At 36.4% G+C, this 27048-nt stretch overlaps 1 protein-coding gene across 1 annotated transcript; it reads left to right on the top strand.

Moving 5' to 3' along the window:
* The first annotated feature begins 23937 nt into the window (after nucleotides 1-23937).
* Nucleotides 23938-26803, top strand: LOC129249844 (neurochondrin homolog). The gene has a single exon (XM_054889516.1). The coding sequence runs from the start codon at nucleotides 24254-24256 to the stop codon at nucleotides 26423-26425; it is 2172 nt and encodes a 723-aa protein (XP_054745491.1). The 5' UTR covers nucleotides 23938-24253; the 3' UTR covers nucleotides 26426-26803.
* The last annotated feature ends 245 nt before the right edge of the window (nucleotides 26804-27048 follow it).

Below are 27048 nucleotides of genomic sequence, written 5' to 3'. Positions count from 1 at the left end.
TTTTTCATGCCGCTCCGTGACTGGGGTCTCGAGATATAGGTCAAAACGTAGACCCGGGTAACCTTTGGTTGTGTATGTACAATATGGGTATCAAATGAAAGCTGTTGATAAGTGCTTTAATACGGGGTAATTTTCGTACCTATTGATGACTAGGGTCTCGAAATATATGCCAAAACGTGGACCCGCCGTGTCTTTGCATCGAATTAAACCAAACTTACACACATTGTTAGGTAGGTATTGAAGATGATTTCCGTATAGTTTGGATACCTATTGGTGGATAGGGCTCGAAATATAGGTCAAAACGTGGACCCGGGTAACCTTCGGATGTGTATGTACAAAATGGGTATCAAATGGAAGCTGATGGTGAATGCTTTAGTCCTTTTCATGCCGCTCCGTGACTAGGGTCTCGAGATAGAGACCAAAACGTGGACCCTAGAATGTGTTTATACAATATGGATATCAAATGAAAGCTGTTGATAAGTGCTTTAATACGGGGTAATTTTCATACCTATTGATAACTAGGGTCTCGAAATATATGCCAAGACGTGGACCCACCGTGTCTTTGCACCGAAAATGGGTTTCGTAAAGTTTGGTTGTAATTCGGAGCACTGGCAACGGGTACAGCGTTCTTTTGAACCAGCCATAATGTCGCTTACTTTTTTAACGCTTGGGGCGGAACTGAACTGTCAAATTGACAGTGTGAGTTACAATGTGTCAATATTTCTTTCTGATTTGTATGCCATAAGGAAAAAACGTAAGTGCAACATGTAAAAATTGTTTGTGAATTTTTTTGGAGTGGATTTTGGAACAGTGAATAATTTCTTACGAAATTTGAGAATTTAATGTGAAATCCGAATGAAATTATGTGTTCGTGGAAAAAAAAATTTTTTCGTTTTTTTTTTTTGAAAAATATAAATGGATAATGGTTAAAAAAGCTCCAATGCTTAATAAAACATATAAATTGAAACGAAAAATTCATGGATGATCAGGAAAAAAGACGATTGTTTCTTAGTTATTCATTTGCGTTGATTTGAAATTTAAAAACAATCTTCTTTTTTCCTGATTTTCAATTTATATTTTATATTTACTCAAAAACAAATAGAAAAACAAAAAATATTGTTTATGCCAAAGCGCTTGAATAAAGAATAAAGAAATAAATAATATGAAAATCATATATTTTCTGTTCTAAACCATATCTATTCTATTTTAGTGTGCCCAGCGAAGGGGGCCGGGTTTGCTAGTGGAGTATATATTAGATGTTACGCCTTGATTTACAACATAATACTTTCGGTTAGTTAAATATGATTTCAGTAATAAGTAGTATGGAGCGGGAAGTAATTTCTTAATTTTATATAAAATTCCCGGGTGCCAAACTCGGTCAAATGCCTGTTGTATGTCAAGAAAAACTGTTGTACAATATTTTTTACTTTCCAGTGCCTCTGTAATGTGATTGATGACTCGGTGGCATTGCTCTACTGTTCCATGACCTCTTCTAAACCCAAACTGGTTTGACTTGTTTGCCATTTTTTCCTCAGAGCTCGCTTATGTTTGATTAGTCGTCTGATTTCTAAAGATATAAATTCGCTACTTCTTGCCCTTTCTTTTGGAGGTGGCGCAAACAAAAATCCAGCTTCGTGTATGTTGTTGGTCAACTTTTCGACAGCTAAGTCTATCTCTGTGCCAGTTTTTAGGGGCATATTTATATCAATTTTATTTTCAAGCCAGTTTTTGAACGCAGTAATATCTGTCTTCGACGTAATAATCTTGTAAGGAAAATTCCATTTTACTGACACGGAGCTGTATGTTACAATGAGTGGCGAGTGATCCGAACTCAGGTCAAAGCTTTCAGCTATACTTATTTGGTGTTGGGGTATACCTGAGTATACAATGAAGTCTAGTAGGTCAGGAATCTTCCTAGGATCGGAAGGCCAGTAAGTTGGTTTACCTGTAGACAGCTTGGAGAGATTATTATCAGTTATGCACTTATAAAGTTGCCTGCCTTTTGGGTTAATTAGTCTTGACCCCCACCAGGGATGTTTGGCATTGTAATCACCACCAGCAATAAATCTTGTCCCAAGTTTCTGGAAAAAGTTCCAGTATTCCCTGGGATTTATAGAAAATCTTGGTGGAAAATACACGGCTGATAAACTTAAATCAAAGTGCAAACACTTCACCTGGATGCAAGCGGCTTGTATAGCGTTGCTGTCAAAACTGTCCATAACCCTGTACCTAATACTGCTTTTTATTATTATTGCTGATCCTCCATGAGCTTTGTTATCTGGGTGATTTGCGCTAATCAGATCATAACCGTGAATTTTAAAAAAAGATCTGTTAGTGAAATGTGTTTCCGATATTAATATAATATCAATATTGTTTGATTTCAAAAATACTTGTATTTCATCTTTATGGTTGGAAAGACCATTGGCGTTCCATATTGCAATACGTAAATCTATTTGCATAGTTGGTTAATTAAAAGAGTTATCATATTTAGAAGATTGTTGGTTAATTCGAATTGTTTGGCAAGCAAGGCCTCAATTCTTTCAAGTGGATTGTCGTGCCTTGTCCCATGGTTGCTTTGAAGCGCTTGAGCGTATGTGGGCTGGCTCTCATGTTGGTTTATGTTGTTAAGCTTAGTTGGTTGAATACAGTTTGTACTTACATGCTGTGCATTATTGCGTATCGGTCTATCATTACGTGCTACCAGTTCTTGATACACTCTGCAGCCTTTGTAACTAGCAGCATGAGCTTCAAAACAATTAGCACATTTCGCGGGTAACTCTTTGGTTTTGGGGCAGTCATTAGTAGGATGATCTAGAGAGCATTTGTAGCTTTTTGTACAATAGGACTTGGTGTGCCCGAATTCCTGGCATCGAAAGCATTGAACTATATCATTCACTTTTCTTGGCTGTTCCACTTTGACAACAGCATTACCAATATACTTAATTTGATATATATCAGAATTTTTGTTGTTTGGCTCCAGATCAATAAAGAACATATTTAGGGGCTCCTTGGTTATACGACTCTTAATTGCACTAACGTTTCTTACTTGGTGACCTAGCTCTTCAATTTCATTCTTAATGAAGTCAGTTGGTGTAGAGTAATGCAAGTTTTTAATAACTACCCTAAAGGCCCTGTCTTGCTTTAATTGGTAAGTGTGAAACTTAATTTTATCTTTTCTTAAGTAGTCTACTAATTGTCTATAGGTATTCACGGACTTAACAATAACCCTTACGTGTCCATCTCTTTGAGTTTTATAGCTGAAACTGTCTTTCTGAATACACTTACAAATATGTGACATCATGCCACTTATATCATTGACATCTGACAAAAATATTGGCGGCGGCTTAACAGAGATTTCCCCTTCAGTATTGTTGTTTTCACCATCATTAATTTTCATTGCAGGTGCATTTTTATGATTTTCGTTGTCAATATTGTTGTCATCTCTTAGCAGGTCAAACCGGTTAGCACTACTGGATGGCCCAGTTGTATCGGCCAGAGCTGGCCTTTTCCTCATTAGAGGTGAACCTCCATACGGTCGTTTTTTTACCATCGGTACGCTTTGCCATTGTATGTCTGGATAATCGTTATTATCGTCAAGCATTCTTATTTTTCTTTTTTTTGTTTTAGCACCAACGGTGCCTTTGTTGTTGGTTACTTCGGCAGCAATTGTTTTTAGAGAGAAAAACAAAATATAACAAAGAAAAATGCGTGCAAACACTGTGTGAATGCAAGCAAAGTGAAAATATACGAGTTAACGGTGCTGTTGTTGCTTATTTGCACAGGTGCAGAGAAACACTTCTGATCATTAACGCAGTCAAATCACGAAAACGAAAATTGAGAATTTAATGTGAAATCCGAATGTTCAAATGAAATTATGTGTTCGTGGAAAAAACAATTTTTTTCGTTTTTTTTTTTTGTGAAAAATATAAATGGATAATGGTTAAAAAAGCTCCAATGCTTAATAAAACATATAAATTGAAACGAAAAATTCATAGATGATCAGGAAAAAAGACGATTGTTTCTTATTTATTCATATGCGTTGATTTGAAATTTAAAAACAATCTTCTTTTTTCCTGATTTTCAGTTTATATTTTATATTTACTCAAAAACAAATAGAAAAACAAAAAATATTGTTTATGCCAAAGCCCTTGAATAAAGAATAAAGAAATAAATAATATGAAAATCATATATTTTCTGTTCTAAACCATATCTATTCTATTTTAGTGTGCCCAGCGAAGGGGGCCGGGTTTGCTAGTAATATAATATATCGCTTACAATCGGACGACAGACTATCATTCCTTTTAAACAGGAGGTACCACATGAAGATTAGATTGACATTTGGTAGGGATAGGCTATGTATTCATGGTAGATAATGGAATAAGTGTTGGATATCCAGGATCTTATGATATGATGAATCCTATAATAAAGAAGAAGCATTTTTGGAGACAAAAATTCAGTCAACATGACTCGATAACCCACACCGTTCACCGTAACGACAGCTGCCTCCTTGTTTTGAAAGATATTATATAAGAGCCGATAATGTTACATTTTGCATCAGTGGCGCCAGCAAGAGGAAGCGGGCAGCCGCGGTTATAGCGCAGACACACCACTTTAGCGAAGTCCTCAACCATCTGTGCGATTCTTCTGCCAGAAAAATGTGACACACAGATAGCGCTCCAAGCAGTAAGAAGGCGTTGTTCCTAAGCAACGACAGGTGGGCATTCCCACTACGTAGCGCCAGGCTAATCACTTACCCTATCAGAAATCAAATAGACTAACGAAATCAAAGCAAGAAAAGTCTTGTCGAGGTCCTATGCTTCCGAGAGGAGTGCGCAAGGAAAACAAATGTCGCCGGTTCTCTATGAACTTAGCGAACAGATTTTTAATCATTTTTTAAGCAAATTTCCACAATTTGGACTTGTCAAACCTTACTGAATATAAATGTCAACACAGTTAGTCATTCTCGGCTGTGAATCCATAGTAACCGATATCGCTAGTTCCCATAAAGTTAAAAAACAGCACCCGATAGATATATGTACTTATATATATATAAAAATAAATAATTGATGCTTTCACTCTTTTCGGATTTTTGGCCGAGCTCCTCCTCCTATTAGTGGTGTGCGTCTTGATGTTGATCCACAAATGGAAGGACTTAGGTTTTAAGTCGACTCAGAGTGGCAAATGTGTTTTTATGAGGATCTTTTTCATGAAAGAAATACAGTCAAAGGTTTGCCATTGCCTACCGAGGGGCGACCGCAATAAGAAAACACTTTGGCCCCTATTATGAGTTACATTCGATCTTCGATATTCGCTGGTTGTCGAAGATCGAAAATCGAATGTCAATTTGGTATTATGAGCGGTGCAACCCTATCGAAATTTTCGTTGTTTACCGAATTTAGAGTCGAATGCAATTTTGCTTTCGATTGTGTAGCGTATTGTGGGAAAACTTGTTAAAGTATAAGTTGTTTGCGATTATTTATGGTTTTATAGTAACCAAATAATAAATATATACTAATTTTGTTAATTTTATGCAGGTCAAAAGTCGTGAATACCAAACAACAATTAGAAAAGAGAATCCACAATTCGCAAAAGGGATTTGCACCAAAATTCAAGCAGCAAAAAAATGGGAGGAATTTACAACGGAGCTGAATTGCTTGGGACCACCAGTGAGAACGGCAGCAAAATGGATTAAGCTTAATAATGGTTTTTTTTATGATGTTTATAGAAATACATTTTTATTTTCCCTTGTCAGGTATGGGCTGAAATACGTAGAGGAACTGAAATACATATTTTTTTCGAATGACGAATAATTGAATAAAGAAAATGTACAACAAAAATAAAACAGAAACTGTGGCGTAAGGGTTTCTATTTAATACTTTTTAGATTTTTCTATAATATTCTCAAAATTTCATTTCTTATGTTTTCTACTTCTCCGTTATTTGACTCCACTTCAATATCTTCAGCATCATCCTACACAGTCAGTTGAGCAAGTCCTAGCATACCTTCATTACCAATACTCAATTAGTACGATCCCTGAGCACAAAATCGCAGAACTGTGGCTAGCTTTAAAATATTTGGAATCAATTTGGCTCGGGTGCACTGCTGCAACTGGTTTTCTGTAGTGGACAGTAGGTTCACAAACGCCTCTTTAGATAATCTAAAGTTCTTTAAAAATCTGTAAGCAAATTTCTGTAATATTAAGTACGTCAACACATTTTGAAAACTCTAAATTTACTCAGTGAAAGCCATTTCTAGGGGGTTGGATGCGTCCCTCAACCTCCTACTTCTAGCTAGCTCCACTAATCTTTTATCGTCCGATGAATCGTCGAACCACAACTCCGTTGTACTCATTTTCACCAAAAATACTTTTTTTAAGTTTTAAAAATAATGTTAGCAAAGAATTTCAACACAAACCGTTTTTCTTTTATTTTGATTTGCTGTATCAGCTGAGAAAAAATTATCTATTGTAAATGCGTCGAGCGATCGAAATTCACAATAGGACTATTCTTCAACGAATGAGCACCATAATACCAAATGAAAATTCGTTCGATCAGCACTTTCGACTACAGTCGAAGATCGAAAGTTGCTCATAATAGGGGCCTTTATCTATCAACTAGTGTTTCATGCTCGGAGTTTCGAACCTACGCACTTCTGAATGGTAGTCAAGCACTAACCCATTCGGTTACGGCGGCCGAATTTTTATTTATTTGGAACCTCTGGAAATATTCCTAAGAATATCTACTTTAAAATTACGAAAACAAAAACATTATATTTTTAATTCTGGCTGCGATTGCCTCATAAAAACACCCGTACCTAAAATATTTCACTCCAGAATGACTTTCCTGAAAACGCTAAAAACGAAAGTCCAATACAATGGCAAAAACGCCTTATTTTACAATTTGAAGATACAGCATCCCTATTGAATAACCCTTTATATAAGTACATTTTTTAACGTTATTCAGCTTTTGGTAACCCCATCCGCGGTTTCACCAATCAATTTTAAATTTTAAAAGCCTGATAATTTCAAAAATTGATTGCCGAAGCTGTGCACTATTTTAATAAGTCAAAATACTAAAACTTCACTCAAAAATTAGCCCAACATTTCATTCTTATTTCAACTCATTCTTTATTACTCTCTTACTTACAAAGACTACCAGCCAACTGCATACATACAAACTGGAAACGTAGAAAAACTACATACAAGTAAGTCTTAAAAAATAGTGGGTTATAATTTTCGTCTCATAGATTTTAATATTTTTCTCAGCAGTGCAGCACAAGTTTATAGCTAAAATTTTTAAAACCCTTTCATTACCATCATATTTACTTAGCACACCAAAACATTTATGTTTTCACTGCAGTCGACCAGTTGCAGGCTAGCAATCATACACTGGCTGCTGGTGCTTTCTACGAAAATAGCAACCAGAAATACATGTTTGCATACATACATACATATATACAGCACGTGCTGTTCTACCGCCATGGCGCTGCTCCGTCTCGACAAGTTACACTAGTAAATCTTTGAAATCCCTTACTGCTTACCTCGTGCTGCTGCTGCTGCTGCTGGTTACTGAGTTGCATAGTTAAAGCTCGGTTTCGGTCATGTGACCTGCATTGCACTTATGGCACTTTGGCACTTTGGCACAAGTGCAACACTGTTGTAATGCTATTTGCCTCGCATTTGGCCTGTGTTCGGGCATTGTTCCGCAGCAATGCAGTGCAGCACAATTTTCTTGTGAAAATAAAAGGAAAATGTCATAAAATTTTCAAATTATGTATGTACATATTTAATAATAATTTCAACCAAGGAAATTATAATATAGACTGGGAAAGGGGCTATTCAAGAAGTAAAGTGAAAGGGAAATATTCAATTAAAAATGTGAGAGTTTGACATAGTTCAAATTGCGAGGCTGAGAAAATCGAATTTAGTGTGGATTCGAGCTTTCAAAATACGGTCTGCCCGATTTCAAGAAAAATCGAATGCACTTAAAAATATGTAAAGTATAAATTTTTTCAAAAAAAGTGATGTTATGCGATTCTATCAATTGCCTTGTGCCCTTTTAATTGTCCTTCAATCAAGAGAGTGAATTTATTTTGCCATATTTTCCGCTATCCCAAAAGCAAATTATTGAGAAGCAAATGCAGTTTTTCCACGGGCAAAAACAAGGATCAGGAATTTTGACTTCATTTTTATCATTTATTTCCTGTAAAATTACCTATTTATCCATCCCCCGCCCCATTTATTGTGCAACTAAAATTTCACATTTTTATCTTCAAACCCAAAGTAGAAATACTTTGTACGTATGGATGCAAGTGATTGCAGCAATGCGTGTGTAGGTGTAAGCTTGTGTGCGTTTGTGTAGGTGGGTGCTAATTGCATTACGCTCTGCTATAGGCTTTGTGCACAAATTAATTTAATTAAGAAATGGAAAACTGCCTTTGGCAAATTTTTTAATTAAACCAAAAACGAAACTTAAAGCAAGCAACTACGCCGTGACCCACTTCCCCAAGATGCGGGCTGGGAGGTGCAATAACTTTCTTGCTTATCAAACACAAAATTATACATACTTATATACATATCTGCATACATATCTACATGCACATGTTGTGATTTTAAAAAATATCACATTTCACACGGGTATGCAAAACTTTTCATAATTCATCGGAGTTTCAGATTAAATGTGTGTATTTGCTAATGCATGTGTGTGTGTGTGTGGATGAGCGCAGGATTTCACTTTTCACTAGCACTTTCGCGCAGTGATGGATTGTATGAAAATTTCAAACGTAATAAAGGAATCTAAGAAGAATTGCTTATGGCGCAGCAATTTTTGCACAATTTCGCTTGAGAGAGCCACGATTTGGTGAACCAAGTAGGAAATTTGTTAACGAATTTTAATTTGAGGTTATGTGTGAACTTGTGAGCATTGTTAGCAGTAAATGATTAATGAAAATGTATTAATTTTTTTTTAAACTTAATATTGAAAAAATGTTTACGGTTCAAAAGATTAGCAATAAGCGCAATAATTTTCAACTTAAAAAATAAATAAAAAGAAAAAATAATGTATTCCAAAAACTTATAAAACAATTTTATTTTTAAGAAAGTTTTATTTCAAAAAATTAAATATAAAAAATCTTAAAAAGAACTGAAGATATTTCACTTCAAAAAAACTCAATAAACAAAGTTTTTATTTATCATTTATGAAGGAAACCCGTACATTTTATACTAAGAAATTTAAAAACAATTTATTAATTATTTTTATCTTAAGAAATTAAATTTTTTTCTTTTCATTTAAATTTAGCTAGACAGGCAAATAATTTGGGTGTGAAAAACGAAAAGGAAAAGATTCCCAAAAATTTTCCATTAAACAAAATTAAAAGAAAAAATTTTAAATCCTAAAACGTAAAAAATAATTATTTTTAAAAAATAGTTTAGCTCAAAAAATTTAATAAAAAAAATATAAAAAAAAATTCAAAAAGAACAGGAGATATTTCACTATAAAACAAAATCTACAAAAAAATTTTTTAAATGTATATCCGTATGTTTTATAAATTTAAAAAATCCTTGTTTTTTAATAGCAGATTTTTTAGCAATGGAGCAACATTTCTCGTTCCCTACGTACCGCCGCCGAAGAAGAAATCGGATTCCGGCGAGCCCGAAAAAACAACTGGTACGACGAGGAATGTCATGCTGCCGCCGAAAGAAAAGATGCCGCCTATAGAGCCACGCTGCGATCGGGCGCAACGCGAGCCATGTGGGATCGCTACAGAGAGCTAAAAAAGGAAGAGAGACGTATTATCCGACAGAAGAAACGAGAGGCCGAAATACGTGAGTGCGAGGAGCTTGAGATGCTGGCCAATAGGAACAACGCCCGAAAATTTTACCAGAAAGTTCGGCGGCTTACAGAAGGTTCTAAGACCGGGGCGTTGTCCTGTAAGAACAAAGACGGCGATCTGGTGACTGACGTACAGAGCAATCTTAAATTATGGAGGGAACACTTCTCGAACCTGTTAAACGATGACAGCTGCGCATGTCATAGAGAATGTGAAGATCCCGATACCCCAATCGTTGACGACGGAATTGTCGTTCCGTTACCCGACCATGACGAGGTGAGAATAGCAATATCACGGCTAAAGAACAACAAAGCCGCGGGCGCCGACGGACTGCCGGCTGAGCTATTCAAACATGGCGGCGAGGAGCTGGTAAGGTGCATGCATCAGCTCCTATGCAGAATATGGTCGAATGAAAGCATGCCTGCCGATTGGAATTTAAGTGTGCTCTGCCCAATCCATAAGAAGGGCGATCCTGCAATTTGTGCCAATTACCGCGGGATTAGTCTTCTAAATATCGCCTATAAGGTTCTAGCGAGCGTATTGTGTGAAAGGCTGAAACCCACCGTCAACCAACTGATTGGACCTTATCAGTGTGGCTTCAGACCTGGAAAGTCTACCATCGACCAAATATTCTCAATACGCCAAATCTTGGAAAAGACTCATGAAAGGAGAATCGACACACACCATCTTTTCGTCGACTTCAAAGCTGCATTCGACAGTACGGAAAGGAGTTACCTGTATGCCGCTATGTCTGAATTTGGTATCCCCGCAAAACTAATACGGCTATGTAAGATGACGTTGCTCAACACCAGCAGCGCCGTCAGAATTGGGAAGGACCTCTCCGAGCCGTTTGATACCAAACGAGGTTTCAGACAGGGTGACTCGCTGTCGTGTGACTTCTTTAACCTGATGTTGGAGAGCATCGTACGAGCCGCAGAACTTAATCGCTCAGGCACAATTTTTTATAAGAGCGTACAATTGCTGGCGTATGCCGATGATATTGACATCATCGGCCTTAACAACCGCGCTGTTAGTTCTGCCTTCTCCAAACTGGATAAAGAGGCAAAGCGAATGGGTTTGGTGGTGAACGAGGACAAAACGAAGTACCTCCTGTCTTCAAACAAACAGTCGGCGCACTCGCGTATCGGCACCCACGTCACTGTTGACAGTTATAATTTTGAGGTTGTAAAAGACTTCGTTTATTTAGGAACCAGCATTAACACCGATAACAATGTCAGCCTTGAAATCCAACGTAGAATCTCTCTTGCCAACAAGTGCTACTTTGGACTAAGTAGGCAATTGAGCAGTAAAGTCCTCTCTCGACGAACAAAATTAACACTCTACAAGACTCTCATCATGCCCGTCCCAACGTATGGCGCAGAAGCTTGGACGATGACAACATCCGATGAAGCGACGCTTGGAGTGTTCGAGAGAAAGATTCTGCGTAAGATTTTTGGACCTTTGCACGTTGGCAACGGCGAATATCGCAGACGATGGAACGATGAGCTGTATGAGCTTTACGACGACATAGACATAGCGCAGCGAATAAAGATACAGCGGCTTCGTTGGCTGGGTCATGTCGTCCGAATGGGTACAAACGCTCCGGCTTTGAAAGTATTCGATGCGGTACCAGCTGGTGGTAGCAGAGGAAGAGGAAGGCCTCCTCTGCGTTGGAAAGATCAGGTGGAGAAGGACTTGGCTTCACTTGGTGTGTCCAATTGGCGCCGGTTAGCACGAGAAAGAAACGACTGGCGCGCTTTGTTAATCTCGGCCAAAATCGCGTAAGCGGTTATCGCGCCAATTAAGAAGAGAAGAAGAAGATTTTTTATTTTCAAGAACTATACAAAAATGTTCATTAAAAACTTGAAAAACAATTTTTTTTAAAGAGATTTTTTTAATAATTAATAATTTAATAAATGTCAAAAGTAATCGAAAATATTTGACTTAAAAATCTCTATAAAAATGGTAAAATGTAAAAAATATAAATATGTCATCTATGAAGGAAACCCGTTTATACTAAGGAACTAAAAACAAAATTTTCATGAATTATTTATAACTTTAAAATTTTTTTTTTTTTAAATACTTTCAACAACTATACCAATATTTTCGAAGATATAGCTTTTAACCATAATTTTATCTTAAAACATGAAAACCAAAGTTTCTTAAAAATTAGAAAAAAAAATAAAAACAATTTTTTTAAAGAAAATTTGAAAAACAATTTTTTTAAAGCAAATTTCATACTAAAAAATTATAAGAACTGTCAAAATTAACCGAAGATATTTCACTTAAAAAACTCTATAAAAATTTTTTTAAATGTCATCTATGAAGGAAACCCGTATATTTTATCCTAAAAAATTGAAGAAATTGTAATTAAATATTTATAAATTAAAAAAAAATTGTTTTTAAATAACCGCAGATTTATCACTTTCAAAAATATGTGATTATTAAAAAAATATGGAAAAAGAAACATTTTTTTGTGTTTCATTGTGAAAAACATTTAATTTAGTTCAAGGAGATTCGTTTACATCACTTTTTGAATATGATATCGCGCAAGTGGTCGCCCTTAGCACGTATTTGGATATGTACAGGGTTGGCCATATTAAACTGACCCATGTGATTATTAAAAAAATATGGAAAAAGAAACATTTTTTTGTGTTTCATTGTGAAAAACATTTAATTTAGTTCAAGGAGATTCGTTTACATCACTTTTTGAATATGATATCGCGCAAGTGGTCGCCCTTAGCACGTATTTGGATATGTACAGGGTTGGCCATCTTAAACTGACCCATGTGATTATTAAAAAAATATGGAAAAAGAAACATTTTTTTGTGTTTCATTGTGAAAAACATTTAATTTAGTTCAAGGAGATTCGTTTACATCACTTTTTGAATATGATATCGCGCAAGTGGTCGCCCTTAGCTCGTATAGCGTAATGTGCCCGCTTTTCGGCGTTTTCCATAGTGTTGGCCAGCTTCTCGGCCGATATGGCGGCTATTTCCCGTCGGATATTGGCCTTAAGTGCGCCTAGTGTCTTTGGCTTGTTGACGTAAACCTTAGATTTCAAATTACAGTAAAAAGTTATAGGGTTACTCAATGGGTCAGTTTAATATGGCCAACCCTGTATAACCAAAATTTTAGATACTTAATAAATCTCAAAATAATAAATTTTTTTTTAACTCTTCAGGTTTATACTTGGGTTCACTTGGCATGGGATCGCTCTAAATAAACAGCCAATAATAGTGCCTTCCAATGGTTATAGCCAAGGAACATTAAAGAGGTAGTACAAGGTGGCACAAAATTAATAATCCAATTGGTTTTCGAATAACTTTTTTACTTAATAAAAAATGGAAATGCAAGGTGGAGCAAAACTAATCATCCAATTTGTTTTTGAATAACTTTTTTACTCAATAAAAAAATTATTCTGAGCAATGAAAATTTGCTGTCCACTTCACAAATGTCAAATATGATTGAGGTACGACGTCATTTGCAAAAATTATAAATCTTCCGATAGGGTGACTAATTTTGTGCCACTTTGTAGATTGCAACTGATTTGATTTTGTTCTATTTATTTGGTATCTTAATTGTGAAATTTTGAATAAATTTCTTCCATTATTTGCTTATAAACTTGACATTTTAGGCATTTAAAGCAAAAACCAAATTCATTGTAAATGATTAGGCCATGTAATGCGCATGAGTAAGGAACTTCCCCAAAAATCCGTCTGAAATTACAATGCACTGGCCACCGAATGTAAAGGAAGGCCTAGAAAACGCTGGATGGATAACGTCGTGGAAGATATCAAGAAACTTAAAATACATAACTGGTGGTCTGCTGCCTTGCATCGTGAAACTTGGGGAAGGTTAGTTGATGAAATTAAAGTTCACCTAGAGCTGTAACGCTGCCTGATGATGATGATGATTGCATTCGCTCTACTGCTACTACCTGCCTTCAATGCGCTTTGGTTATAACTGTCAATCCAAAAGGGTACTTAAGCTTTTTGCAACAACGGTCACGATTTACCGAATTAAATGCCTTAAAGAAATACAGAAGGCAAGGAAGAGGTAGGTCACCGTTGTCAAATATTTTTGGCATAGCCGTAGAGCCGTGGGCTAAGGTCTAAATCCAGACTGTAGTGGGTTTCATTTCCTGAAAAAATTATGAAAATTGCCTAGCCATCAACGATTCGATGTAAATATTTATAAATTCTTAACAATGAAGAATTAATAATTAAAAATAATATAATAATAACAATTTTCAGATAAAACGACCAAACTTACCTACCAACACTTTTTCCAAAGCTAGCATCGCGAAAGGCAACACCTTTCCCACTAGGCTCGAATAAGCAAAATTCTAAAAAACTAAAAAAAAGATTTTCTACACATTTCCCTTTCACACACACATAACTGAATATTTATAAGTGTGAAATAGTTTCACACATTTACACCCAAAAACCTATATATGTGTATGTATGTATGTGTATATGGTATATTCCAAACGAATTTTGTGCATCACTTGTTGGAACAAAAACATAGCAAATGGTTGGCAACAGCTGCTGATACTACGAATATCTGCCATAAATCTCAATACTTACATACGCAGCCGAAAAGCGAATCTGAAAACTGGAAAAGGCTTTGAAATCTCCGCTGCTGACGCCACTAACGACGTCTACTGCGCCTAAAAGGCCGCTGCAATAAAATAGCAACATTTATTAACGTTTCCTGCTGTCATATTTGTTGCTGATTTCTCTATGTTCAAACGCACACCAGCACACGCGCACAGACGCATTTGAATGTGTGAGCCTACACGCAAAACTTTACAGAGCACATTTAAATTTTGAACACTTTACCGCGCCAAATGGTCGTAAAGGCGTACGGGCGCACACACACACATGCAAACACGCGCGCAAGGTATGCAAGGCATGCATGGGTTGAATTGTATAAGCAGCCGCACCTTTTTTCATTGGCATAATTCGATACTTGTACGCCGATAGGGTCCTACATGCTCATACATACATTTGCCCACTCTCTTTTACATATACATACGTATGTATGCATGTGCACACATGCGCGTATTGCCACATCTTACTTTCTTTTCGAGAATGACTCAATTTCTATGCGTCACAACGTCGCAGCCGATCCACGTTGCTTTCGGCGCTTATTTGTATAAGAGAAAATGCACACAATGGGCAATTGCGTAATAAAAGTGCCATTCCGCTTGTATGGGCTGTCAGCGATTTGATTATGGTGCGACCGAACAAGTCCATCCCAAATGGCGTCCTATCACAGCCAACACCAACCTCCTGCGCGCTATGCTTTCATGGGTGGTTATAAAATATTTTGCCTTTTCCACTTTTATGCCTCAAACTCAGTCTTGTTTTCGTGCTGCTTTCGCTCCTCCTTTCAGGAATATCAAAAAATAAAAAGTAACTCGCATCCTATCTATAAAGACATTTTGAAATACTTTTGTGCGTTGAAAGGGTTTTATTGCCTACAATCAGGCACATTTACATACTACATTCACAAGCGCACACATTCATGCACACCCTCGCATACAGACGACGCGTGCTATGTGTGTAACGTTTAACGTTTAGCGGAGACGGAGATATTTTTATGGAGGCATTGGTAAAGTTATTTATGGTTTTATAATTTTTTGAAAAATATGCATTTTCTTCTCTGGTTACATTGTAAATTGAAGTCGACGTTATCACGTTTGGCCGCATGCTTGAAGCGTTTGTAACAAAGAAAAATGAACGGCAGAGAGTTTGAGGCAATGAATTCTGATTGTTTTACATATCATTTACGAAACATTAAATTTTCTACATCCTATTTTAGAGGGCGCATAAAAGTAGGCAGCTCGCACACTCTCGACATATTCACGGACCCTTCAAATGCGCCCAGGCAAACAATCATAGTTTTATAGTGGTGTAATAAAAAAAGTTTCACCAAAGTTTCGACATATAAATTATTTCAAAAAGCACATAAAAAAAAACTGTAAAAACATTCATACATAAGTACATGAATTACAATTTATTACATCAGCATTGTTAACAAAGTTTTTTGTCGAGTAGCAAACGCATGATTAAAATAAACCTTTTCACTCTTAATCAGTTGAAGTATGCGTGCATACATACCTCGTATATATGTATGAACACAAGCACATGCAGCCATATAAACCTCGGCATATGAAATCTCAACGTATGAAGTTATATTATAACCGAAAACATATTTACTTGCAATTATGAATGCCTTAATTTTTAATATGAAAAATAATAATTGTAGTAGGTATTTTTTTCTTCTTTTTCATATTTAATTTTTTATTAATTGTTGAAAACTGTAAACCTTCATGTTAAAACTAAGTATGCGCGCAACATTGCTTACATTGTTCGCTCAATAATGCTGCATTGTTCGAAAAGTGCTCAGCCAGAGTTGTGTCGACTCCAAAATATTTTAAAATAAAGTTCTATTGCAGCGAGCCAAATGACTTTAAATAGTGCAGCATTACAATTTAAAAATAACTTACGTGTGTATATGCACACATTTACATGTATGAATATATTTTATATGGTACGCACACGCAGCAAGTGAACTTACGGGCTGCAAAAAGTTAAAAGTGGTGAAAAGAATTGGATTAGTGCCGAAATTCACTTTTCACAGAATAGCGTAAAGAGTTGAAATGAATACGAACACGAATGCATATATGTGTATGTCTTCGAGAAGTTAATCCGGAAATTTCGGGATCTCGAATTTACGGGATTACGGGATATTTTTATTTTTAAGCATCTAAAATTTCGGGACAATATAGTACGATATTATATTTAAGTGTCCGGCAAACTATAGAGGCTACCTGCCGGTGAATATTCTATGTTTGACCTTGAATTGACCTTCAATTTGGTGCCGCCAGAGGAAACGGTCGAGGAGTTCGGATCTAACAACCCCAAAAACGTATGGATAACTTTTTATAAAATTTTTCGGAGAATATTCTACGTTTGACCTTCAATTGACCTTCAATATGGCCTCACAAGGACAATTGGGTAACGAGTTCGGATTTAACCACCCCAAACACGTACATATATGTAGATTTTTTTCAGTTAATATTCTAGGTTTGCCTTTGAAAAAAATTAATTTTTAATTTCTTAAGTATTTAGGGGATGATTTCACACCTTAAGGGGGGTTAGACATTCACGTACTTGCCATGGTGTATTACCGTTGATTGGAACTAGAATTAAAAAATGCTAACCGAATTTGAATACATTTTTTAATTTTTAAAATTGTTCTAAATTTGTCTACATTTTATGAAAAAAATACCCCAATTCAAAGTCGTATTTTGATATAGTAAAAGAAATTTAGTTCAGGCTTAGACAACCTCTTTCAAAATCATTTATGCGCATTCTAAGCAAAAATTATTGAAATCGGCTAAAAAGTGCCTTCTCTAGGATTTTTGAACAATACTTTCTGAAAAATCCCCATTGCGCGACGTCGGCCTTACTACGTCGGCTTCGAGGTTTATCCAAGCTTTTGCTGTACTTTGCGTCCGACACCTGGTTGTAATTCAACTCCTCATAAAATCAAAATGGCTCACAAACAACATTCAACGAGATCACCCACTTGCGCCAGCGCTTTTCCAATGCTCGAAGCGCTTCTAATATGCCCTGTTCGGGGTGGCCTTGAGCTCATTCGATGAAATGATGCTTTTTTCCTCAATCATGGGAAACCGCCATTCTTACACACATTTTTTTCATAATAGGCACAGAAAGAAAAGACGGGTGTCTGGGCAATACGGTGCTGGTTTTGTTAAAAATCTACCAAACGTACTGAACAAGTCGATGTGTCTGTATAAGACGAACTACAAATTATGACTGTAAAAGTATCAAATCATTTGCAGTTCGAAATCTATAATTATATAGTCCCAAAAAAGTAGGCCCGGAGGTACATGTATGCTTTTGGGGTCGCTGATGCCGAATTCATTATTAATTTATTCCCAGAACGTCAGGGCTAAGACCTCAAGAAACTATACGAATTGCACTATAATCATATTGAGACCTACCAGGGCATCCTTTGCCGCTAAGTCATGGTTTGTGCCATCCAATAATCACTTCAACCTTAGTCTAGTGAAGCAATTCGTTAAAGCGTTCGATAATTCTGGAACTTGTTTCAATTACAAAGTTTACGAAATTGTTTGAGGTAAATTGAAAATACTACAAAAAAACGCCTGAAAAATGTTCCAATCAGTACCATCAAAATTCTCTCGGGAATAAAAAACTCCTTGAAATTCTTCAATCGACCGGTATTTGAAAAGTGGTTTGATTTTTAATATAGTAAATGTTTTCAATGGTGATACTGCGCATTTTCTCCGTATAAAAAATATGTTGTGCATTCTTTATATGCAGAAAATGCGGAACATCTTCAGGGGAAAAATTATTAAAAATCAACGACAATTTTGAGCTATTTCAAGCTTTTATTTTATCAGACTAAAATTTAATGGGCTATAAGCTGCGCACCCATTTTTTTTTTTAATTCTGAATAAAAAGTTTGAGATTTTACCGAAAATTTTTCGAATTATTATAAAACTTGTATTAAGTTTGGGACTTGGATTATTGTGATCTCTCATGTAGAATAAACTATATTTTTATTCGAAAAAATAATGAAGTAAATAATCAAAATTTGTCAATATGTGGCCTTAGCTGAATGGGTTGTTGCGTGACGATCATTCGGTAGTGTCCTGGTTCGAAGTCCCAAAAATAAAATACCAAATGATAGAAAAAGTTGTTTCTAATGCAGTCGCGCCTCGGTAGGCAATGCCAAACCTCCAAGTCTATTAGGGATAACATCCGTCTGCTATTCGAAGGGGACATAGAACTGTAGGTCACTTCATTTTTTGGAAAAAACGTTAAAACCCTCGCCACAAGAACCTTCTCCTTCTTGGAGGCCAAATATCCAACAAAGGGTATAGCGCAAATTATGATTATATTTTTATTGTTCTATTCATTCCATTTGCGAAACTTCAGTAAGATATTCTCCCAAAACTAAAGCGCGCATATAACAAAAAAATATAAGTACTTGCATAGCAAACACTTTAATCGCTTTTTACTTACCAGAATGTAAGTAATGGTCATTTGTGGCTTCCTCTCTGCCCCCCTAAACTTTAAAAAATTTTATATGTATATATATTCTACTACACTATCATTTTTCCCCTTACAAAAGTAACCATTTCAAAGCCGTGCATTATTTGATAAGCTGCAGGAAAATTTCAAAAATAATGCAACACAAAATCAAACTAAAAGGAAAAAGAACAAAAACAAAAATGAAAAGGCGGTGGAACAGAAAAAAAGGTATACATATATTAATTCAGTCTATAGTAGCAAACTAGTAAAGTGAGGAATTATTATTATTTTTAGCACAAGAAAATCTTAGAATTAATACCTTGAGAGAAAATTTTATTTTTAATCCAAGAAAAGTTTCATGTGCATACCTACTTCAAAAATATAAATTTTATTGCAGTGCAAAGAAAGTTTAAAATTTATAGCTTTGGACAATAAATTTTGCTCTAGTAGAGTGAAGTTTGAAATTCATACTTTCAAAGTGCAAAAGTGCCGTAAACTTTTTAAAAAATAAAATGTTAGCCGGAAATAGATAGGATTAGCTGTAGGCCAAAAAAGAGTTTAAAAATATTCAGCCTATGTAAAGAAGCGTTATGAGACTTATTTTGGCCCTTATTTGTGTATTTTAGTACATTTCTATTGGCTACTGATGGCATAGGAAGATTGTCTTTAAAAGGTATTGAAGACGCTTTGCGAATTACGAAAACGCTTACGAAATATTGAAATAAATTTTACTAACCCATATGCAGCCGCCGTGCAGAAGCGTGAACGCTTTTGGATGTGCTGACAGTTTTTTTTTTTAATTTTAGTTCATATTTACTTCAACTTCAATCCAAATGGGGCATCTGCAGGATAAAGACGAAAACGTAGATAAGAAATAAATGAATAAATGATAGCCATTTTTCTTTGCAACTTTTTTTTATATTAGAAAAATCCATTTTCTATCATTTGGTGTTTATACCCGCAATGGGTTTCGAACTCCTTACGTCTTCCGAAATGGTAGTCAAGTGCAACTCAATCAGTTGAGGAAACTAAGTTCTAATTTAAGTTTATAAGCTATGCAGGATTTTTGGGTACTGACTAGAAAAACTTCAAGCTCTCATCCTTTGGTTAACTTTATGAAATGATATCTAGAAATTGGGCTCTAACAAGAGCGCCTTAGGGATGACAGCAATTTTTATCTAGCCTCAATATGAAGGCGGGTCTAAAGACGACTGAACCTTTTGATATAGAAATTTGATAATGCATTGGAAAACTAATACAATCATTTATTATGGAGCGCTTAACACTTTTGTTGTTTTTAGCCGTCGTTCAAAACGAGCAAGGAAATTAAAAATATTATAAATTTTAATTTGGAATGTAGAATAAAATTGAAATGAAATATTAAACATTTTTCTTTTTTAACTTAAATTAAAATAAAATTTATATTGAAAAAACTTGTTTTCACTAAATATTTTTTTAATAAAATTTTAATTATCGAAAAAAATGCTAATAATTTTTTTCTTTCATTATAAAATTTATATAAAATGTACATTATACAATATAACGAAAAACTTGTATAGTTTAAGTTATAAAATTAAAAAAAGCTTTATTTAATTCTAAAATTTAAATTACTGGAAAAGAAACAATTTTATTATATGTTTCTTCAAATTTATATTATAAAATTTTGAATAAAAAGTAAATTATTAAAAAAGCTGTATTCAGAGCAAAATGTAAAAAAAACAAAACAAACTAACAAAATGTTTATAAAACTAAAAAAATATAAATATTAATTGTGAAATTTAAATTATTGAAACAAAAATTTTTAAATATATATATTTTTTTATTTTATATTATAAAGTTTTAAATAAAATTCTAAATAAGTAAGTTCTTAATAAAATTATATTTCGAGCAAAGTGTAAAAAATAAAATTCTAATGTAATTATAAAATTTTAATTTTTGAAAAAAAAAAATCGTTCAATAATTTTTTTTTTTATCTCTATTGTAAAACTTTAAGTAAAACGTAAATTATTACTAACATTTTTTTTCGGTTCAGCTGTTTCTTGTTTTGTTTTTTCCTTGTTTACTCCTCTCGGGAGCATAGGGCTTCGACCACACTCAGTCTTGCGTTGGTTTCGATAATCTTTATTTTATTTCTGACAGGGCGCTACTAGTCCTAAATATGATAATAGGAATGCCCACCTGTCGTTGCTTAGGAACAACGCCTTCTTACTGCTTTGAGCGCCATCTGTGTTTCACATTTTTCTAGCAGAAGGATCACACAGATGGTTGAGGACTTCGCTAAATTTGGTGTGTCACCGCTATTACCGCGATTGTCCGCTTACTCTTGTTGGCGCCACTGATACAATGTGTAACTCTGTGGTTTTCTTTGTTTTTGCTTGTTTTAGCAACAACAATGCAAATAATGCGCTGACTATTGGGCAGGAGTAAGGATAGAAAGGATAAGGTTTGGGGTTGAGGAATGAGATTGTTTTGTTTTTTTTAGAAACAAGGAAAGTAGGTAATTTTGGAAAAGTGCGATGACCGTGCTTTACGTGGGATTCGAATCCACAACCTCTGGGATGGCAGGCTAGTTCACTTACGCTAGACTACCGAGACCGCTTTCCGCTGTTTCTTAAAACTAACAAAATTTACTTTTTCGTTTGATTTCCATATTAATATGATAAAGTAAGTGTCGTCATCATTATTGGTGTGACGGTCCAGGGTGAACCTTGGCCTACCTCAATAAATTCGACCAAGAATCTCAATCCTTTGTAGGCATCCTTTAGTTTTTCAGTCCAAAAATGCTACAAAAGAGCTACACAGATCCACAATAGTTCTGGCAATTTCGTTTGGGTCCATCTTCAGAACATTTCCAGCTCACTTAAGGCGCTGAGGCTTCATGTAGTCGGCGATTTGTATGTCATCTACTTCAGTTAGGCATACGCCGTTATAGGCGATAGTGGACGTGATCTATCCGGACCGGTCCAAAAATGCGGCGCAAAGTTTTTCGCTCAAATATGTTAAGCTCTTCTTCATCCGCCTTACGCATGTCCTAGGTTTCAGAAGCATATGTAAGTAACGCAAAGCTTAATGTCTTATAGAGTTTCAGCTTTATACACTTAAAAAGAAACGAAGAACCTAGAGCGAAGAAGAGCAGTATAGTGAATAGAAGACCACGTTTGCCGATTGGAGCCTTCCACTCACTTCTCACTGAACGATGCCACCAGCACAAAAGTGCAACTGCGGATTAATATGGCAGATTTAAATTTATTTGGAATTTTTTCAATGCACAAAACATTTTTTTTACTGCGTTCTCCTGTTTTAGAAAATACTTTTCAAAACTGCTGTAACTCCTGTTAGTTCTTTGAAAGAGTAAAGTCCTTTAAAAAATTAAATAGATGAGCAAATGAAAAACTGAGTATGCCAGTAGGTAACGCATATAAGATCTATCATCCTCTTGATAGCAAAAAAAGGTTTATTCCTATCCCACGATGTAATATAACAATTTTTTCAACCTTGAATTTACAAAAAATCCTTTTCTTCTTACTTTGGTGTTAAACGAAATTCTTAGAAACAAATTCCCGTCTTTGATCACAAATTTTTTTATTTTATTTATTTTTTTTTTTTTTCAATATATTTTCAGGCATAACTTTCTCCAATGAATTATGACCCAGCTTCAAATTCAAAGCAAATATGAATTAAAAACAGGTGAAAATATCTTTCCACGTAGGCTAGTAAAGCCTATTTTAGTTGAAATCGATTATTATTAATATGAGGAGATTTAGCACTACGGCCTGAAAGATCTATTGAGCCGCGTTATTCTGGGATTCAGAGTGTTTCTCTGAACCAAACTTCCTCAGTAAAATTTATTGTTTGTCCTATTTATCGAGTTTTATTTTCTCCTCTAGTAAAATATGTTCACCCAAGTGTTTGTGCAGGGCGGTTTCACCTGCCTCCCTACAGAAGCTGCAAGTTCCATTGAAGCATATTCCCAGGTTAGGAAGCTGATGATGCAATCTACAACGTCCTGTTAGAATTTTTGTGATGATTCTAAAACTATTCCTATTTTATTTCATACAATCTTTAAATCAATTTAGGCTTAAGCAACGTATCATTGATTTTGATTGCGTTCAATCCGGTAGATTGTCCAAGTACGATTTTCTTTGCCTTTCCTCTGCTTCCTGTATAACAGAAGAGAAGTTACCCTTTCCTAGGCCACAAAGTGGTTCGGAGCCTATAAATGGGAAGGTTGAAATCAATACTGCAAAAAGTTCTTGCAGATGTGATTTTTTTTCCTGTAAGATGCATTTACCCCAATCACATAACTGTACCTGAATATATACGCATATATACATATATAATTTCGACATATATGTATATGTGTATGCAAATATATTCAACGCAGATAGGAGGCAGAAAAGTAGAAAATTTCCAAAATGTAAATAGAAAACATGAAAAACAAATTTAAACAAAAACCAGCCGCTAAATATAAACATCGACTCATGAGGAGAGGAACTGTTGAAAGAATAGAGAGAGTGAGCGAATCTGAATGGCCGCACGGCTGGCATATACGTATGTATGTGTGTATGTATGTACATACAAAGATACTTCGGCCATATGCGCTTTCCGCGTTTGCCGGGCGATGACGCCATTGCCTTTGCTCCACACGCGGAGACACTTTCTTCCCGATCCATTTAGAATTTGCATTTCAATTTGATTTAAATTCGAAATTTTGTTTTCTTGTTGCGCGAGCTAATCGGTTTGCTGCTATGTATACACACATATATACATACACACATATGTATATGAGTGTTGTTAAAAATAAAAAATGTGTAGGTATTGAGTGGCGAAATGCAACAAAAACAACAACAGTCGCCATGGAAGGAAGAAGTCGAAATTTACTCGATGGCATAACGCCGACGTCCAGAACAAGGTGACGATGGAGGTGACGTGTGAGCCGAAGAAGATGATTTTGGTTGGTTACAGCACAAACGGGCCGTGGTCGATCATAGCCAGAACGTTTCAGATGGATCAGTTGGTGAGAGTGCGTCGGCCCGAACGGAACAACGAAAAATCAAAATTTTCGCATCGGGAAACTCGTGTGTGAAAGTGAAAATAGACGCTATAAATATACTATAGATGTACATACAGACATACATATAGCGCCCATCCCAGTTATACATACAAAATAATTTTATTAAATATCGTGTTATCGCGTCTATATGCGGAATTGACAGTGAAAGCGTCTAGCAGCCAACGCCCAGAAAAAGTGCAAAAACTCTCCAACGATAGTTAAGAAAAACTTTAAGAAGTTCAACAAAAAGTTTGTACGTTAACACATTTTTGAAATGGCTGACATACCGGAAGCTGTAAAGAAATGTGCGGCCATGTTGAAGGGCACAAAAAGTGAAACCGAAAAGTTTGCTGCCCTCTTCATGGTGACAAAGCTGGTGAAGGGCAAGGACTGCACAGCAGCCGCTAAAAAGTTGCTCTTCGAGGCCATCGGCTTCAATTTTCTCAAGAAGCTGCTCAATGGCAAAAATCTGCCCGACGATTGCCCACCCCTCGTCTACAAGAGTGTTGCGCTCTCGATTCTCACCTGTTTCTGCCAAGAAGAGGAGCTGGCCACACACAAGGATATGATCGAAGCCATACCCACTTTGCTTGAGATCGTCGAAACTGCCGACGATGATGACTACGATGATAATTTGATCGTGGTAAGCGAGTCGTATAGTTGCCTAAAGAGCATTGCCACCTATGAGCCTGGCCAGCAGGCGCTACTCACCATTGGCGCCATACCAAAAATGTCGCAAATCTATTCGGCACAGAGTTTTCAAACCGATGAGGCATTGCATTTGATCGTATTGTTGGTAACCAAGTTCGGTTCCGCCTCCTGGTCTGATGATCCGAAGCCCTTCCATGCGCTCGTCCAGCGCATAGCGCTCGATATGGAAACCGAAAACAGCGAACGCAAATACGAACTGTGTACTATACTTTCGTCCATACTGATCACATGTCGGCGTGAGGTGATCGTAAACTCTCTGGAGGGCGAAATCTGGCCCGAGAGTATTTTCAAGGCTGTTGGCGACATATTGAAGGCCAAAATTGGCCCAAAACAACGAGAGCCGGCTTTGCATTTGATTGCGACCACCCTTCAAGTGCTTGGCATCCAATGGGCTTTTATGGACGATCAGAAGCAGCTCTTCCTCTCTATTCTCCAGTTGGCCGCCATAGAGGTGCGTATGCAAATGGATGAGAAAAAACTGGAGACTACGTTTAAGCGCGCTGATCTGATCACCTGCTGTTTCGTTATACTCGAGCTGTGCATTGAGCATATGGCCAGCGATCAGATTGACATGGAGCCCAAGGAGAAGCAGACCACGTACACAGCGCTGAAAGGTGCCTTTAATCAAGTTTTGGCCGTATTGACACGCGTCTCACAAGACAAGATCAAGGACAGTGGTAACCCACGCGACAAAGCCTTCATTTGCGCCATTGTGCGCATTCTCTCCGCTTGGCTGGCGCAAGAAACGACTGCTATGCGTCCGGCTATCTACAAGATCTTGCCATTCATGTTCAAGGTATGCAACGAGTCATTCCACGAACTGAAGGCTTGGCGCAGCGGAACGCGCGAAGACGAGCCACCCGTTGATGTGCTGCGTGTCATGCTACCGGCGCTATGCCACTTGGCTGTGGAGGATGACGCACGTAAAGTGCTCTTTACCACCAAGCAAGACGAAGTACTATTGGAGCAAATCGAGTTCTACTTCAGCATTGCTCATTACAAACGACCACCAATACCGCGCGCCGAGCGCCTAAAGCGCATGAACGAACCAGATCCAGTGCCGACACCGAAACAGATGGAAGAGATGAAGGATGCACGTGCGGCCATCGTCTCATTGTGCAACATTTTAATGAACTTGACTGTGTTGGAACCGAAATTGGCCGAAGACTCACCACTATTTGCCAACGTACTTAAGTTTGTTGTTGAGAATCTGCCTGAGCTGAAGGACACACCCGACAATCTCGTCATGCACGGACATCTTGCCGTGCTCGGCTTACTGCTACTGAAACAACAATCCAAACGCGTCAAGCAGAACGATTTCTCCTTCTGTCGCTACATACAAGCAACAATTCGTTTCCTCTGGGATGCCTACAATATCGACGAGTCCAATGATCCCACCGCGTTGGTTGTGTCCATCGCTTACAAAGAACACTGGATGGAAATTTCGGAATTATGGTTCCTCGGTATGCAGACCATTAGCGGAGTGCTGGCACTAGTACCTTGGCTTTCCGAGTTTGCCATTGAGTCGGGCTGGGCTGAGGGCATCGTACAAACCTTGAAGAAGGTCAAAATCGGTACGCTGCCGCCCAATGTAAAGTCTGCCTATGAGGACTTCCTTTCGCAATTGGTAGAAGTGAACCCGTCAGTGGTGGCCGTGTTGAAGAAGGCAGACGCACTGCGTGTTTGCCGCAATCACCGAATGATGGACTTGGGCAAGAAACTTTTCGGCGATTAGATGAAATCAATGACAGCTGATGCATATTGTAGCATCCAGACATTTTGTTTAACCTTAATCAAATGAACTGGAGTTTGTAGGGTTGAGAATTTACAACACAGAATAAATTTAGTATAAGTAAAACGAAGACCTTGAGATAATGAAACTTTTTGCTAAGTATAAGAAAAAGAAAAAATTTGCTTTTGACAATGGCTTTTCGAATGTCCTAAGAACTTTTTTGTGTATTTTTGAATTTTGTATTGCATGAACTGAATTTGTATTCACTGGTTTTTATATACATACGTCTAATTTAAGCGAAAATACGACTTTGTAAGGAGAAGAAATTAAGAGAGCAAAGGAACAAAAAAATAAAAATAAAATGATACATTAATAAATTAATTGTCACGCAGCTGTTTTTCGTTTTTTCTATCTTTATATATAATACATATATATGTGTAGAGATATTTTTTGCTTTTGAAAGTGCCAACATTCAGATATTTACGTATATTCTTCTTCAACGGTTGTGTTTGTATATAGTGTATAAATATATTTATAAAGTTTACTCTGGACACCTCGTTTCTTAATGCTATATTTCATGCATACATATATAGATACGTATTTGTGTATGAACGCACATACACTTT

This window comes from Anastrepha obliqua, chromosome 1, assembly GCF_027943255.1.
Source record: "Anastrepha obliqua isolate idAnaObli1 chromosome 1, idAnaObli1_1.0, whole genome shotgun sequence".
NCBI lineage: Eukaryota > Metazoa > Arthropoda > Insecta > Diptera > Tephritidae > Anastrepha > Anastrepha obliqua.
Note: the sequence above shows the minus strand (reverse complement) of the source record. Positions and strands in the feature narration are given on the sequence as shown.